Source organism: Corapipo altera, unplaced genomic scaffold, assembly GCF_003945725.1.
Source record: "Corapipo altera isolate COAL_440 unplaced genomic scaffold, ASM394572v1 44b, whole genome shotgun sequence".
In the NCBI taxonomy this organism is placed as follows: Eukaryota; Metazoa; Chordata; class Aves; order Passeriformes; family Pipridae; genus Corapipo; species Corapipo altera.
The window spans coordinates 3,529,158-3,547,248 of NW_020884932.1; the positions used below are offsets into that span (position 1 = coordinate 3,529,158).

The following is an 18,091-nucleotide window of genomic DNA, read 5'->3' on the forward strand; positions in this document are numbered from 1 at the left end:
GGGTTCTGCTAACATACACCAGTATTGAATATGTTATGCTTTCAAACAACAATGGTACTTTTGGAGGAAAGAAGTGAATAGTGTAATTAATACTTCTATTAATCTATATTTTTCACTTTTAAAATACTTCTATTGGAAAATAGTCGGAGTCCTTGTTCTTGAGATTTTTGAAAGCTGTTGCTCTACTGTATGCCTACTACTGCTTCTGTCACCTGTGTGTAAACTACAGTCTGAGAGACTTGATATTATCTGTTGTCTTTGTCATGCTTAGGTATTAACCACGGGCTGGAGAAACCGTCGTGTAGCGTCGACCTCAATGAACAGAGAATCCTCAAGATCACACGCAGTTTTCACTATCACAGTGGAATCCATGGAGAAAAACAATGAGGTTGTTAACATTCGGTCTTCCCTGCTCAACCTGGTAGATTTGGCAGGATCCGAGAGACAGAAAGACACCCATGCAGAAGGGCTGAGGTTAAAGGTTGGTTCTGTAACGTCTTTGCTACCTTCATCTTTTCAAATGTACTGCCCTGTTCCATCCTCCAAATCCATTCACCTTTGTTCTCTTCGCTTTTTCATTTTTAGGAAGCAGGTAACATAAATCGATCGCTAAGTTGCCTGGGCCAAGTAATCACAGCACTTGTTGATGTGGGTAATGGAAAACAGAGACACGTTTGTTACCGGGATTCCAAGCTCACTTTTCTGCTACGGGTAATATATATCTGGATTTTATGTGCTACTTAGAATGTAGAAAAAATATTTGGTTGGCTTTTTTTACTGTAAAAAGCTGAACTCAAGTACTTTGTAGTTGCTTCAATATTGGGCAATCAAAACAAAGCTTGAAAAATATCTTTTTAACCTAAACAGACTTCTGGTCAATTTATGGCTGTTAACTGAAGGCAAATTTATTTATGCTTATAACCTCCTATCACATATTTGCGGGTTTTAAAGAAAAATAAGCACACATTTTCCTGCCTATAATTTGGGAAATACTATGTATCAAAATGTAATATTTAGAGACATGTTGAAACATTTGACATGCTTTCCAGAATTAGCCTACCTGTGCTTAAGTGTTGATCTGCTGTTAAGAGTTAGATAAATTTACAATTTCCTATAGGCCTATAGGCTTTTTTCCAGATGAACAGAAAACAAAGACAGAAGCAGTCAAAGATTTATGGACTCACCAAAATTCTGTGAAAAGTAATGAATATCTGTAATATATTTTTGTATTATAGTAATAGTACATAATACAGTATTTGTATTACAACACAATATTATGATCACAGCAAAATTTCTCAATGATTCCATCCCAGTTCTACATAGATCTTAAATTCATGAAACTCTGAAGAATTATGTTCTTCCAATGCAATCCAAAATACATAGAGAATTGCAACTGTTTGAGCTGCTACTTTAAGTGGTTATTTTTTTTAGGTGTCTGTACTGCAAAGAAATCCATAAACATGACCTTCTCTGCTAGAGAGAGAGAGAGAATGATGTTAGGCTTGTGGACTATTCTGTATCACTAGACTTTTAGTTTTAGGTATAACTGCTGCCTTCTCCAGAGATTTGAGAGCTACTTGTTTAACAGCACAGAAATATCTAGAGATGTGCATGTAAAAGGGATAGGTTCATTTTATATCCTTAATCAAGAATCTGTTGATTTGTGATGTTGTTTGTTTGGCAATTGCCACCAGAAGAAGATAGATTGGAACAATCTACAAGGCTAGGTGATGTTCAAAGTAGTGCTAACAATTACCAAGATTAAAGTGAAATATCTACTTTATTCCCTGCATATTTTTCCATTTGTTTGGGTTTTTTCCTCTCCTGCTCTTCAGATGTAAAAAGTATCTCAAATTGTTAAATAATACAGTCAAGGTTTTGGAAACCCAAATAAAGGCTTTGTTTACAGTCACATCCTTTATATCCACATTTGAAATAAAATCTGAGAAACTTACCTAGCATGGATATTTGTTAAATGAAATTCTTTCTGCAGTTTGTTCAAAATGACACACAGTTGCTCTTAGGTTAGAGCTCTTAGCTCTTGGTTTTTTATTGTTACCAAAAACATGCATATAAGACTAACTTCCATGTTTTTAAATAGGATTCCCTTGGTGGTAATGCAAAAACGTGTATCATTGCAAATGTTCATCCAGGATCCAAGTGTTTTGGTGAAACTCTGTCCACTCTCAATTTTGCTCAGCGAGCAAAGTTGATTAAAAACAAGGTAAGAGAGTTACTCAATGTGTTTATTGGAGCAACAAGCAATTTCTTGTCATTTAGCCTGCATATCTGCAAGCAGGGTAGCTTCATTGAAATACTCCTGTGCTTTCACTAATTTAAATTGATTTAGCTTATTAGAAAGCACTAAATTTGCTTTCTAATTTTTTTTAATGACCGATTATTTTTGAAAAGGGCTTGTTTGCTCTTGATTATGAAGAGAGGACAACATCTTGGAACTAGATAATGGCTGACAATAGCATGGTCTCAGAGCATTGAACTGGAAAAGTAAAAAGTACTGAAAATTAAAATTGTCATAAAAAATTTTGATTCAATGTTATTTCAGTTATCTAGTTTTACATATATGCTAGTACCCAAAATGTAATTTCTCATGGGTTTTGAAAGTATCTTGGCATTTAGCTGAAACTGTCTCTGATGTATACTGCTTTGTTGGTCAAAAAGCTCCAGACAAAATTCTGCAGAAAATATTAAATACTTTAACCTCTAATTCTATCTCAAGTGCAGCTTACTGGTTTCTTACTAAATGGAACATTGCTTTTCCCCTAAGTTCTTCTTTTCCTAAGATAGGAAGACTTCTCAGTAGCTTTGTTGCTTGGTGTTCTCTGAGTTTGTTGCCGTGGGATTTAGGTGCTGAAAAAATCTCCGGAGCAGTTAATTAGGGGTGAGATAAGAAAGGGTTTATTTGCCAAGGCTAAGATGTTACAAGACACGCGCCCCTGTGCCCGAGAGGTTACATTTTATAACATCATCCATCCAATCCCAGATGTATCCACCCTGTGGCCTTTTCTCTGGACCGCCCCGGGGTCCACCCCCTGAAAATGGGTCTGGGGTGCATTTTGGGACCACCTACTTCATCATCTTCATCATCATCGGAGCACAAAGGGTACACAATTACGTAATTCTTGACGTATTCTGTGGTTTAGGCCCAGATATGCTGTTCTGTCAACTATCTGGGCCTTGCCTTGACAAAAGACTAAACATGTCTATTAGATTCAGGAGTAGGGCTGATATGGGGAGCATAGAATGGGGGAAGAGGGTTAAGGAATGTATAAACAAGGGTGCTGGAGGGAAAGGGAAAGGAACAAGGGACAAAGAAGGGAGGGTTTCTGCTTTTCAAACCTACTTATAAAACTTACAAGTCTTACAAATACTAAAAAATAAAAAACCATTAGGGGCTTAAGGCATCAGTTTTATCCTGTAAGATTTTTATTTTTACCTTTTCCTAATTTTCTTATGTTTATGAAAGGCTGTGGTAAATGAAGACACACAAGGAAATGTGAGCCAGCTGCAAGCTGAGGTCAAGAAGTTGAAAGAGCAGCTTGCTCAACTTAATTCAGTGCCATCTGTGCGCAGTATTTCTGTATCACAAGGTAAGAGCTGGGGGTGAGGAAGAGAGATTTTGCTATGTCTGTAGCCTGGAGGGTTGAGACCTTCATTAAGTTTCTGAACAATTAATATTTTTGTAGGAACTGACTTACAGAGGTTGTATTTATCTACCTTACAATGTTTGATTGCAAGGTAGTAAATGTTGTAACTTCTACTGTGTTCCTGAGTGAACTCTGTCCTGACCTTGCCAAGAAATACAAGATACAGCAACAGAAGTTACTACAGAAGTTAGAAAGCCTTGTCTAACATAAAGCATCTGTGGTTGAGTTTTCCTAAGGAAAAAGTACTTCTCTGCTTGCATACACATTTAACCAGTAAAAACAAGTCAGTAACGGTATAAGACACTGAATCACTGTTCATAAATATACAAATATTGACAGAGGGAGGGCTCAATGTTTAGACCTGCAGTAGAGTTCTGAGGGAAAGCAAGTGATGGTGCTTAAACACTGAGGAGGAGTTTTGTGCAAAACGTAATGTATCAGAGCTGTGTTTGTTCTATGCATTTAAATTATGTTTGTAATAGTTGATCACACAAATATAAAATCTGCTTGCTAGATACTCTAAAAACATGATGTCATTTTAAAATATATTAAATTACAATAGGGTAGTTATTATGCACCTAGATACTGTGGTGATTAGTATTCCATAAATAAGTAGTCCTGTCAGTGTGAGGATATTCAGAAAAGCTATTTTGAATTAATTTCTAAGTGGATTATTAAACCCTTTAAATCCCTTGTGTGGACACTTTCCTTCCAGAGTAAGCCATTAATTGTCCGTATAATTCATGCTTATTTTCCTGAATTTCCTTCTCATAAACCAGTCAGTCCACTTTTAATATGTACAAACAGTACTAATAATGCTAATAATGGCTTAGTGTTATCAAATTAATTTCAGAGGCATTTTGCATTTTATAGATATACTTAGCTGAATGGACTGATTCTTTCATTTTAATAAAAGTTCATTGCAAGGCCATTCAATGCTTGCACAACTTTGTTAATTATACAATTATGTATATTAGCTCTGTTCTTTATCAGCACTTGCAGGTGACTAGGAATTACTGTCTACACAGTATGCTCTGGATATGGCATGTGATATTTGTAGAGGAATTACACTGTTCGAAGAATTCATTTAAATGTTCTTTACAGAATTGTCATTTTATATATGCAGCAAAACCTGGTTAACTAGCATTTTAATAAATATGGCATTTGTTTCTTTGACTTCCCCTACAGATGCTGTTGAAAAAGGGAAGAACAACATAAATTACATGAACAATTTTATTGAAGCAATGTTGTTCTGGGAGAAATCAGAAGGTGAAAAGAAGGTAATATTTCACACTAATATTTCTAAGTGCATTCAGGGTACTCTGGTGAGAGACCAGTGAGCATATTGAAACTGACTCTCTTAATGATTTTCTTTGGGTTTGAATAAAAATACTCTGTCCAAAGCTAACAAGGTTTAGTAACAAGGGAACTTAGTCAAACGTTTTTTATCTAAGATAAAATCTGTAGTGCTCAAGAGGACTACAAAGATGTTATGAGGTTATGGAGGGAGAAAACTAGTAAGGCCAAAGCCCAAATTGAACTTAATCTGGCTACTGCTATAAAATGCTTCTATAAATACATTAGCAACAAAAGGAGGCCTGAAGAGAAACTCCATCCATTATTGGATGCAGGGGGAAACATAGTGACAAAGACTGAGGAAAAGGCTGAGGTACTTAATGCCACCTTTGCCTGAGTCTTTAACAGAACCAGAACAGTTTTTCTGCAGGTAGCCAGCCACCTGAGCTGGAAGACAGGGATGGGAAGCAGAATGAAATCCCCATAATCCGAGGGGTAATGGTCAGCATTCTGCTACATCACTTAGACACACAGAAGTCTGGATATTAGGAAAAAATTCTTCACTGAAAGAGTTGTCAAGCATTAGAACAGGCTACCCAGGGAAATGGTTGAGTCACTATCCCTGAAGGTATTTAAAAGACGAAGATGTGGCACTTAAGGATGTGGTTTAGCTGTGGACTTGGTTAGTGCTGGGTTCGCAGTTGGACTTGATGATCATAAAGGTATTTTCCAACCAAATGATTCTATGCTTCTATTCTGTCTTTCAAATTCCAACAAGTCATAGGATAGCTTTCATAGTATGTTCAGTTTTAGGGCGTTGTTTATTGGATTTTCTAATAAGAAAAAATTGAATTGAACAACAAACTTCTATTTCACTTAATTTTGATTGTGCTTTTTAGTATTTGGGTCCACAGTGTGTTTTTTGAAGCAAACTTCTCAGTCATCCTCATTTTACTGTGCTTCGGTCATGGTGTAATACTGAAACAGCCAAAATGGATTTTATTTTTCTTTTTTTTTTTTAAAGAAAATTAACTGAAACAGGCACTCTAGTGGTGTGTATCTGATGTGCTTAACGGAATACTTAGTCTACCCAATCATATTGGAATTTCTAAGTACAATTTTTGCAATAGGGTGTGTAACTTGGGTTCTTACTATGAGCTTTGCTCTCTTATGAATCTGCTGTAAATGATAGTCTGTGTATTCACATAATTACTGCTGAGTTTTGCATTGTTTGTCTGCCTGTGCATATGTATGAGATATGTGCACCTTAAAAATTCACCTAGTGTAACTGCTGTTTTCCCACTAATCTGTATATGTATTTTCCAAGAATTTATTAGAAAAAGTTGCTCAGCTAGAAGATCTGTGTGCCAAGAAGGAAAAATTTGTTCAGTCCAATAAAATGATAGTTAAATTCCGGGAAGACCATATTGTTCGCTTGGAGAGATTACATAAAGAGGCTGGTGGAATTTTATTGCCAAAAGAGCAAGATGATCTCCTTAGTGACTTGAGGGAGGAAGTGCAGACACTCAGAGAACAGGTAAGTCTTTGGTTTTTCTTTTCTAGAACCATTTTCTTTCGTGAGAATAGCTTGTGTAACAGAGTTCTGTGTGGGTGGATAGTCTTTTTAGGAAAGAAAAGGATGGGTGGTGGCTTCCTTTATAGGAGCATCTCAAATGTATGGAGTTTCCCTACAAAAGGGACAATGGGTGGGTTTAGAGCTTGTGAGTTTGCATAAGAGGAGAGGTGATGTAAGGATGATGTTATGCTTGGGAGCTGGCCACAGACCACCTTTTCTGGGTTAGGTAGAGGGCTAAATATCCTTTCAGCAACTCATGGAAATGACAAATCCTCATTCTTATAGGAAACTTAAAGCTATATGACATTTGTTGAAAAGGAAAGACAAGCAGGATGCAAGTAATGCAACAGGTTTCTGAAGGATAATAACACAGATGCCAGATGGGCAAATAAGGGGTGATGTAGTCCTGGAGTTGTTTGAAGAAGGCAAATAGCAAACTACATACCTAAGGCTTCAGGAGAGAAAGCTTCAGGTTATTTAGGTATCTGGTAGGTGTGATATCATTTGTGAGGCAGTTGTTTTGAACAACAGAAAAGCTCAAGAGAGAAGGCAAATTCTTGAAAAACAATTTCCTCCAAGCACTAGTAGGAAAAAGGAATAAATGTCTTGAAAAAATAGCATGAATCTGTAGCTCATAACTGAGCTTTGTAGTAAAGGGATGGGATGGGGAAATGCAGAAGTCAGGACAGTCCTTTAATGTTATAGAAACATTACTATGGCATGCAAGGCCAGTGTTAAGAAAGCCAAACCTCAAAGTTGAAACTGAAAAGGGATGTCAAGAGCAGCAAGGAAAGTGTCTACTGCTTTGTTACTAGTGGAAGAGTAAACACATAAGATGTAAGCTCACTGTCTTGTTTTGAGAGTAGATTCCAAGGCAGTAAGAAAACAAAAAAAAAAGGGGGGGGCAGTTTTAACTACTGTCGGGAATACCATTTTTCCTCTTCCATTACAATTTAATGCTTATTAAAGGTACTAGAGTAACAGCTAGGTAGGTATAGCATTGTCTGAAAAAACTGTTGAATAAAATATTGCTTATATTCACAGATGGAACAACACCCACGAATTGCAAAGTATGCCATGGAGAACCATAACCTCAGAGAGGAGAATAAAAAACTTCGTTCTTTACAGTCAGTTAAAAAGGCTGAGGAAATTGATGCTCAGACCATCGCAGAGCTAGAAAAAGCTTTTTTGGAAGCTTCAGCCAAAGAGAAAAATACTGGAGGTAAAAATACGCTAATTTTTTTCAGCTAAGTAAGTTTACTACCATATTTCTATTGTGTGCTGCATAGTGTTGAAAATTACTGTCGATGTACTTTTGCCTTCTTCAAAGTGATATGTGAAGACTGATAAAACAAGTTTACTTCATTTTATTCATAGTGGCCTTCAAGCAATAGGGAATTTGGATTTGCATCTTGTGAACACCATTTATAATCTCATTTTGTGTTCTTTAGTTGTCATGAAGACTGCAGTAATATTAATTAGTCTATTGGTTTTCATGTGGACTGCTGCTAATACCTGTTTTCGTCAATTTAATTGCCGCTATGCTGTTCAAAAGCCCTAATGCTTTCATTTTAGTAAAACTTAAGATATTTGACCTGCTCTGTGATTTCTGAGGGTATATGTTTGTTCTTTAGGTCATCGTTTATATTCCACCACCATACCAGCAGAAGGCAACTCTCTGGCATCTGTTGAAAGGCTGAAAGCACGCCTGCTACAGACTCAAACTGAACTGGCAAGTTCAAAGCAAGAATATGAAGAATTTAAAGAGCTAACCAAGTGAGACAAAACAGTGTAGAATTGTCTGTAATTAAAGGTCTTTAAGTAATTATTTATACTGCTTTTTAAAAGTTAATGTCGAATCCTGAACATACAGTCTAAATTTGTTCTTTGCAAAGAGAGGGCCAGGTTAAGAGCAATGCCATGCTCACAGAATGTGTTCCTGGTGAACATGGTTCCTCCCAGACTAGGGAATAACCATGATTGAATCTGAAGGCATGGCTGCACTGTTGCAGGTTTCTTTGTCTTTTCCAAAGCCACTCTTTATACTAAGATGCAAAAAAAAATACTTCACAACACGCAGGAGATTGGACATACCCTGAAATTCTGATAGTCACCTGCTTAACAACACAGGGAGAGTTTGGCTTAGTTTCCACATCGAGCAAGTATTTTTTAATAATTGAATTATTACAGATGAAAGCAGTGACAAGAACTAAGAGTTGATGGGGTTGAGGGAGCATGAGGGGGTATTTTGGGGTTTGTTTTAGTGCAACAGTACTTTTTAATATAACCACTTTAAGAATGCAAGTTTGAGTCACCATAAATGTAGAATCCAAGTACCCCAGAAAATTCTGGCTAACCTTTCAGTTAATGTTTTTGTCTCTACTTCAAAGATTTTTTTTTTAAGAAGGCCATTATAGCAGTGTCTTGAAACTTGTTATTGGAACAGAGATTTAATTCAAATTAGCCCAAAGACATGGTGTCAGTAGTACATTCATGTCCATTTGCTTTGATATCTAACCATGAGATAAAGGTCTACTTTGTCCTTACTAATGTAGTGAAGAATTTCCTGTCATTGTTCTTCTTGAGGGCAGCACAAGATAATGTGAAAGGCCTGACTAATACCTTCAGTGTACATATATTCATATGCAAGTGAATAAAACATGACTTGACTTGATTAACCCCATTTCTGAAAAATTCAGGTCTTATTACTGGAGATACAGGAAAAACCATTGCATTTCCAGCAAATGTAATGCAAACCTGGAAAGCAAAAGGGACCTGATATTTTTTATATGTATTAATTTTTAGCTTGAACCTAACATTGTTGCTTTTTATTGATTTTAGTGAATCTAGAGTGTAATTTGAAAAGCATCAGGCACAAGATAGTTCCATTTTTACCTCCCCACTTTTTTTTGCAAAGTAGCTTTTAATGTTCTTTTTGCTTACTCAGACAATTGTACAAATCTGTATTTTTATTCTTAGATTTCTGTGTAGCAAATCCTATGAAATTCATAAATAATAACATTACAACTTACTGAGGTTATCAATTCAACAGTCTCATCAATTGTCCCATATGTTTAATTACAATGGTCTGTTGGTATCTTCATATATTAATTACTTTATTTTCCTGACCATTAAATATATTCCTATTTTATGTATTTCACGTTTTGTGCATGTCTTGCTCTGTTGATAGTATGTATGCATTTTATTATCAATTACTGACATTTTCATAGTGGAGTTCAGTCAAACAACAGTGTGCTTTTAAGCCTATGGAGTCACTGAATTACACTAAATTTTGAACTTGTTTCCAGTTTCGGAGTAACTGGATGCTTAATTTTACATGCAGGTGTAACTATATGCTGTAAGTGTACAAGCCGAGTATGATAACAATTCACAAAAATCAATGTACACTTATTTTTCTGCTGTCTAATAACAGTCAGAACTAAACTTACGGAACTCTGTTCCATAAGTTTTGTTGGAGATGCCAAAAACATGAGGGAAAGTGATAGAACTGCCAGAAGATGAAATAGCATGTTTCCATTTGTCTGTAGACTTTGACCCTACCATTATGTCACTAATGCACAACTATCACAGTAACAGCATGTAACTCTGCAAAATACCTAATGAAAAGTATTCCTAAATTTCTGCTCAACTGTTGGATTTCAGTTAAAGTACTCTTGGAGGGCAAAATAATCTTAACAGAGCAGCACTTCCCAAAAAAAAGAAACTCTTTAAAGGATTTTCTTTAATCCTGGCAAGCTCCAGTTCAGACTTCTCATATAACTGGATAACATTTTTAAAGCTGAAAACCATATTGGTATGGGTGATATCACTTTCTCATAAAAGGAACTGCAGAGCTCTCAGCTTATTTCTTACCGTGTAATGGATTTTTTTCTGACATGTTTAGTTATCCATCTGCTTGCTTCATTATGCAAGCACAAATAAGCTTCTTAGCTTTTTAATTTTCTATACATTATTTTTACTTTTTAATACAGAAGTGATGACTTCCTTCTCGAAAGAGTGCATTTCAATGTTTGGGCAAGAGTTCAGCTGCAGTTTGCTTATTGGCAATGCTGCAGCGTATTCTTGCTGATGGAAGAGCATATTGCTGGAATAGTTTTGACAGTAGTAAAATACTTCCTAAACAGGAAGAAGCATATGGAACTGGAATCAGAGCTTCAATCCCTTCGCAAAGCAAACCAACATCTTGAAAACATTCTGGAGGCAACCAAAGCACACAAGCGCCAAGAAGTGTCTCAGTTGCAAAAGCTACATAGAGAAAGCCTTAAGGTATGAGAATAAGTTTATTTAAAGCCATACATACTTACTCCTAAGTTTTATGAGAATACAGACAGTCATTTGTATGATCCCTTAACCCAGCTAGTGTTCTGGAGAGTTCTCCATATGCAATAAACCACGTAGGCTACTTGTTGTTCTGAAGTGTTAAGCTGAATGACTTGCTGCTGTGATCAGATGACAAATCTGAAAAAGTGGTAGTGGTTTAGAACTAACCACTTCGGGCATTTTATTTCATTATTCTGCTTATAGAATTATGAAGCACAATACCAGACAAAGGCTTGATTTCATTTTATAGTTAACATAAAGACTTCTTTGTAATCTTTTATAACAGAGCATAACCACTCCAACTAAAGCTTACCAACTAAGGTCTCGTCTAGTGCCACGAATAAGCCCAGATTATAATTCTGAAGATTTTCAGTGTTCTGAAGAGATGATGAATGACATTCTGAAAGAGCCGGTTCCTCCAGAGATGAGTGAACAAGCATATGAAGCCATTGCTGAGGAGCTCAGAGTGGCACAGGTGATTGTTCTGAATAAAAACTGAAGTGTCTGCATGTGTAACTTTATAAGAGGGTGGGCTTTGGCATGAAATACTTCCCCCTTACCAAATATATTTTAATTTGCATGGGAAACTGAAGCACTTCATGAATACTTAACATGAAACAGTTCTCTAATTATACATTGTACGTGAAAGAGGATTTACAACAAAATACTGAAGGGGATTTGAGAGTTGAATATCATAAGTAGTTTAAGATATACACGGCATTTGTGCTTTTACTTTTTTAACCTGATAACTTGTCCCTGAGGAGTCCTGTGACAGCTACATTTGGAACAATACACAAGCTTAATATATAATACAGCATTATTTTAAGAAACCTGCCACATAATGCTTGTCCACCGTTAATATTAATTGCCTTGTAATGGGCAGTCTTGTCACGTAGAAGAGCTCTACAAAGTTATCTGAACTACTCTCTAGAAGCTGGAAAGAAGTTCGGTGCATGTGAACCCCTGGCACAATAGCCAAACCCCCTCTTTGATTCTTACTATAGTGCAGAGAACCTGTAAGAAATTTAGCTACTATATATTTTGAATAATTTCTTTTTAAAGCCTTATTTCTCCAAGATAAACACGTGTCTGAAAAGTAAGTGTTTATAGGATTCAGTCCTTGTATTCCCTGATGGATTTTCCTGTTTTGGCAGTTCGGTTAGCAATAGGAGAAATCAGCTACTTCAGATACTAGTTTATTTTTTGAGTGTTCTGTTTTCTGTTGGTTCAGGTCATAAAAATAGAAACCTGTTGACATTTTTATATTTAATATGCACAGACTGCCATATGGCATGTGAGAATAAGTGGAAGATGGGTGCTCTAAATTTGTCTGTTGTGTCACAGGAGCAACTGAGCACAATGCAGACAAAGCTGGATGAAGAGGAAAGCAAGAATATAAAGCTCCAGCAGCATATTAATAAACTCGAGCATCATTCTACACAAATACAAGAGGTGAGAGAACAATTCAGGGCTCATTTAACAATATAATACAGTCACGCTGCTGTGTTGTCTAGTGAGGTCCTGCAGTGTTACTTGCATTTTGACTTTTGAAAAATTTACATAGCATCATAGCTCAGGGCTGTGCAGGAAGGCAAGGACTTAAAATCACAGAATAGTTTGGGTTGATTCAAAGGCCATCTAATCCAACCCCCCTGGAGTTGGAGTGAGCAGAGAACATTCATTTAACATAACACTGCAAGTCTGAGTTTGGTTTTAAATCTTGTGATTCTGGACCTGCTTGACCTTAAATATAAGCAAATAGACCCTATTGTGGTTGGGTTTGGCCAACTCGATGATTTCTGGGAAACAACATTAGTAACAAGGAAATTTTAAACTTTGGAATGCTGAAAATGCTAATTGTCTCAATTGGAACTATCTATCAAATATTTATAAGTCCTGCTTAATCGCTGGGGTTGATGATAGAAAAGGAAATTAGGTCTCTATTCTTTCCCGCTCAGTCTCACTTCTGATAGCTCTGTTCTGAGAAGATCTCACCTCCTAAGCTGTGGGTTGCTTTTAAATGAAATTTTTAGATAAGGTAATATCTTCAGTTATATAAATTATTTTTTTCCTTGGACGTGTATTGCTTTTCAGAGTCACTAATTTTAAAGAAAAATGTGCTCTGCATTCATAGTCAGGTGATGAAATGCTTTAACACAGTATTACGTTATTGTTACAGCTGTGACTTAGCCACTCCTACACTTTCTTATATTTAAAAATTTTACTTCTCTTCTCAAGCTTCTTTCATCCGAAAGGAATGACTGGAGTAAAGAGCGCCAGGAGCTCCTTGAACAGATAAAATCACTTGAAAAGCAATTTCAAGACAGTCAAAGCAAGGCTGATAGTAAGTCTATGTAATACTGAAATTTCATAAAAACTTTTAAGGTCTCTTACTGTTTTGAATCAACAATAGCACATGCTGAGTAACTATTTGGGTTGTTAGGCATACTGGTTTGATTTTTTTATTTTTTTTTTAAGAAAGCAATCTTTCATACTTGCAGAATATCTTGCACAGTACCCAATATTCAAAATGGCTCTCTGTAGTCTGAATGTGAAGGAGGTACAGGATATAGTATTTAAAAAGAAAATATTAAATAAGATAAAGGAAAAATCCTCTATTGGTCTATGGAAATGCAGTGGTATTGTCTGGAATGTTTTTTGATTAACCTTTACTTCTTAAACTCGATGTTTCATTGACCTTTTTCATTCACAAAGCCTTTCTGTGTGTGACTTTCAAGGTTAGTTCCACTGAAAAAGCGCAGTTTTGTAAGACTTCCCAGCAGGTTCTGTAACATTACATGTCCTATACCTAGCACAGTTTTCCAAATAACATGAAAATTATTTGGGATTTTTTTGACAGTATTAAAAAGTGAAGTCCATGACTTGCGCATTGTCCTGCAGTCTGCAGACAAGGAGCTGTCTGCTCTAAAATTGGAATATAATGCCTTTAGGGAAAAACAAGAGAAAGAAATGAGTCAGCTTTCTGGTAGACATATGGATGTACAGTTCCAGCTGGACAGTGTGAGGTATGTTGGCAGTTTGGTAAAATGCCTTAACATCCTTTCTGGATGCATACAGTGATTTAGTCCTTCTCTCCTGCATCTGAACTTGCACTTTACATGCTTCTTTAACGTTGTTTTGTGTTTGTTTATGTCTTATGTCCTTTGCTTATTCTTTCTTTTTGCTCAGTTCTTCTATGCCTATTTCAGAGTCATGATGGGGAGGAACCATGCTGAAATTAGCAGAAAGAAATGAAACGAGGCTGCCTTAATTTTGCCTTACTTTAGCATTTTCCCATTAAGTAGGATATACCTATAAGCTCATTGCTCTCCAAAAGTTAAGTGGCTGAAGAGACAGAATTTGTCAGTCTGATCACATGAATTAGGTGACATAATGATGCTGCTATAAAAATACAAGCAGAAAGAAATTAATAAAAAACAACTGAAGTTTGATTATTGAAACCAGAAAAGCTCATTACCTTCTCTGCAATAATGGCCATTATTATTGGGAGATGAGGTTTTGAATCATTAGCATAACTTGGTTTTGTTGGCTTCTGTTGTTGGGTTTTGTTTATTTTGTTGTGTTTTGACTTTATGTTGGTTTTTGTTTTTTTTCCTGGAAAGCTTAGCTGTGTTTTGCATTACAGTAGGTCACATCTTAGCTGAAGTAATTTTTTGAGTATGCATTGTGAGACCAGGAACTGGGAATTGAAACTAAATGCCACAGTTTCATTGATGCCTTCTCTGTTAGCAGAAATACTGCCTATAATGAGGGTATTCTTTCTATAGACCCTCCTTTAGTAACATGACTCATAACACTTGTCTAGCAGTTCTTTTACCCCTCTTTGCTTTTCACTTTTGTGAAAAACCAAATTGAAGTAAATTTTCAGTGCAACAATTCAGAGAAAAATAACCCAAACTTGTCCAAAATGTATAAAGATTTTAAATGGGATAGATGACCTGAATATCAGCTAAGCAGATGTTGATACTGAGGATCCTTCTATCAAAACCTTTTGTCCAGCAACTGCCTAAAAAAAAAGATATATTTTTTTTTAATGGTGAACTCCATTATCAAGACACAGGGACTGAAATTTCAGTAGGATTTTGTAAGAAGTAATTTATTTCTTGGGATCAGAAAAAGTCCACTGCCTTCTTTGCCAGTGCCACTTGAATCTCCCATGCCCTTCAGAAGTTTGGTGTTTCTGAGTTTAAAAGAGAGTTACCATTTATGTCAGTCACTCCTTTCTAAAATAACTGTACTCTCTATATTATGTGAAGATTTTGAAGTACAAGTGATTGGAGTATTTTTATAATGACACAAACCTTATCAGAGTTTTTATTGGTTTTTTTTTTAATAAAGGCTAGAACATGAAAAGATTCTTGAAGAAAAAGCAAGTCTGCAGGATGACTATGACAATTTGCAGGAAGTAACTAAGTTTGAGACGGATCAACTGAAGCAACAACTTGAGGACAGAAAACAAGAAGCAGAAGCAATGAAAACTGAGCTTTGTGTAAGACAGTTGAGGGTTTCAAAGGAGTTTATTATACCATATCCACATTGTTTAACTCCTGTTTAATTCAATTATATCATTAATAATAGATTCCACAGTAATAATAGGTTTCTTGGTGCTTTCATTTGGAAGATGTACCCAAAACCGTTTTCCAAACTTGGTGCAAGATTTTTGCAACCACGGGCTACAAGAAATATCCAATAGCATCGTGAAGTAGTAAGGTTTTGGACTGAAGAAATTGCCCTGGAAATGTTGAGGGAGATGGGTTAATTAGTAAAGGAATAAGAAACTTCTTTGGAAAAGAATCCTGACATTGAAATGCTGAGATGACCTTTCATCTCAGTGCTAGCCAGGACTAGCCTACTTATTCTATCTTTACAAAGCAGCTTCTTAAAAATTTTCATAGTGGATGTGATCTTGTTAAAATGATCTATGGCTTGTGGTGGATCACTGTCCTGCAATTTAGTTGATGCTGTCCTTGAAAGCCTGTCAGACTGCAGTGACTGCAAAACAGCAATAAGGTTGCTCAAGGGCTTTTGCAAATGATTTTGCCTGCTTCTCACAGTGTACATACACTGCCTGCTCAGGAAGCTTGATATGTTTTCTTTTTTTAGTGTTTAAAGGAATGCTGACAGACTGAAAATTATTGATATAAATTCCTTATAATTTAATATTCTGAACAAACTTGGAATTTGAAAAATGCACCTAAATTAATCTACAATTGAAAATTCTAATTTCTGCCTTCACAACCTTGGATGAGGAACATCATAGCTATATGAAATTATTATCAATGACAGGTGAAAAGAACTAATTACCTAATATGAATAAGAGTTTACTTTTGAACTTGACCAGAACAAAGCTAAGGATCTTTCTGTTTCAAATTAAGGTATGGCAGGGAGGCAGGTTTCAATCATCTTAAGAATTTGTTTAGATTTTTATTTTGTTTTAGATTATTCTAAAGACCTTCTATTGTAACTTCTTATAGCAACATATATTTGCTATTCTAGAACCTTTTTCACCTTCTGAAAGCAGAAAAAGAACATAATGAAAAACTAACATTGCAATTACAAGAAGACAAAGAAAACAATTCAAAGTAAGTTTTAATTAGTGGTGGGGTTTATTTTCATTTGACTGCATTATTTTTGTCCCATGCTATGTTTTGTATTCAGATGAGGATCCTGTTTGTAGAGGTGTTTTTCCCCAGGTGGTTGACAATAATTGCATAACAGGTTTTTTTATTTTATCCAAATTAGAACAGCACTTCATTTTAATGTGTTCAATTAACATGACAAAAGTAATTTCATTGCAAGTATAGATCTTCATGTCAAAAATAAAAGTCCACCTCTGATAGCAGTGTAACTAAACTATTGGGTTTTTGTATAGCACTGAGAAGGTGATTACTGAAGAACTCTTAAATAAATTAAGTGCAAATAAGAACCATATAAGAATAAATCAAATAACTTGATTTTGTTAAAGTTCTCTTATGTTTTGATTATATTTCTCACTAGAAATGTTTTCTTCACCAGGGAGCTCTTGAAAATACTTGAAAAAGCACAGGTGGAGAAACCATTCTCTGAAATGGTGACACGATGTGAGCAGCAGGTACAGCAACAGATTTGAATATTTAAACTGCGTGTTCATGGATTTGCTCGTGCATTAATAGCAATTTTATTTCTGTGCTGACTGTTCCATTGATTACCAGCAAATAAATGTAGACTGCTCAGGTTACATATCATTTTGTTAAGCTACTGCTTTATTATTCTGGTAAGGTTAACAACTTACTTCCTTTTTTTTTTTTTTTTTTTTATTACTTGAGACTTTACAATACACACTTCAAAGGTAATAAAGACTCTCCTTCACAATATTATTTTCTCTAGGAAACAAAACTGAGGACATTGGAACGGGAGCTGGCTGCTGCTGGAGAGACTATTGCTTCTTTGAAGAAGACAAATGATACAGACAAGGTTTAGGCTTATTTCTGTTACTGGTACACAGTTTTATGGGTAATGGTTCTGTAGCAGAGTTGAAAGCCCAGAGCCCTTCTGTGATACTTAGTAATTTTGTGCTCTTAGGTAATTCTGGCTGTATATGTAGGTAAAATAAATCTTGCCTTTCCCTAGCATGGAGTTTGCAGGGAGGTAGAAAACTGATATGCACTCAAAAAAAACACAAGTTAACTGAAGATTAAACAAAAAAATCAAGGTAAAGGTGTGTACTGGACAAAACATTCAATGCTTAAACAGTGCATAATTCCCCTCATGATTAATAGGGTCTTCCAGTCATGCTGTAATGGACAAATAGAAAAGGGAAGGAAGGTGACTTAAGATTGTGACTGTGTATCTTTATTATTAAAATCAAAGCACTTTTTCATGTAAAGGCTGTTGCAGTGTATGAAAGCTTAAATAGCAAGAGTTCCCCCAGTGCAAGTATATATCCTATATGTAAAACAGGCATAAGGAACCACATAGTGCATTTACTACCCAGCATGATGCAATGATAAGCCTTGTTTTTTTCATGCTAAAACCAAAAATTTGACATGCATAAGGTCAGAGTAACCTGGTATTGTCAGTGCAGTGGTGTTTCTTGAATGTATCTTTTTCCATTACAAGCCAAATGTACCCTTAAACTACGGTACTTCTGTTCTCCTATTAGAAACCCATTACAAGCCAATACTAAATCAATGAGCCAGTGTTCTCTTCTGAT

At 35.8% G+C, this 18,091-nt stretch overlaps 1 protein-coding gene across 2 annotated transcripts in view; it reads left to right on the forward strand.

Moving 5' to 3' along the window:
• KIF15 (kinesin family member 15) overlaps positions 1–18,091 on the forward strand; it is a 37,149-nt gene that overhangs the window by 7,955 nt on the left and 11,103 nt on the right. For both annotated transcript variants that reach the window (XM_027659453.1, XM_027659452.1), the window contains exons 8-24: positions 272–481; positions 586–711; positions 2,102–2,224; positions 3,485–3,608; positions 4,854–4,945; positions 6,289–6,498; positions 7,582–7,759; positions 8,172–8,313; positions 10,683–10,824; positions 11,165–11,353; positions 12,223–12,330; positions 13,117–13,222; positions 13,739–13,904; positions 15,238–15,388; positions 16,396–16,481; positions 16,915–16,990; positions 17,266–17,352. In XM_027659453.1, the coding sequence (XP_027515254.1) occupies positions 272–481; positions 586–711; positions 2,102–2,224; positions 3,485–3,608; positions 4,854–4,945; positions 6,289–6,498; positions 7,582–7,759; positions 8,172–8,313; positions 10,683–10,824; positions 11,165–11,353; positions 12,223–12,330; positions 13,117–13,222; positions 13,739–13,904; positions 15,238–15,388; positions 16,396–16,481; positions 16,915–16,990; positions 17,266–17,352 (2,316 nt within the window). The remainder of the gene's footprint in view (positions 1–271; positions 482–585; positions 712–2,101; positions 2,225–3,484; positions 3,609–4,853; positions 4,946–6,288; positions 6,499–7,581; positions 7,760–8,171; positions 8,314–10,682; positions 10,825–11,164; positions 11,354–12,222; positions 12,331–13,116; positions 13,223–13,738; positions 13,905–15,237; positions 15,389–16,395; positions 16,482–16,914; positions 16,991–17,265; positions 17,353–18,091) is intronic.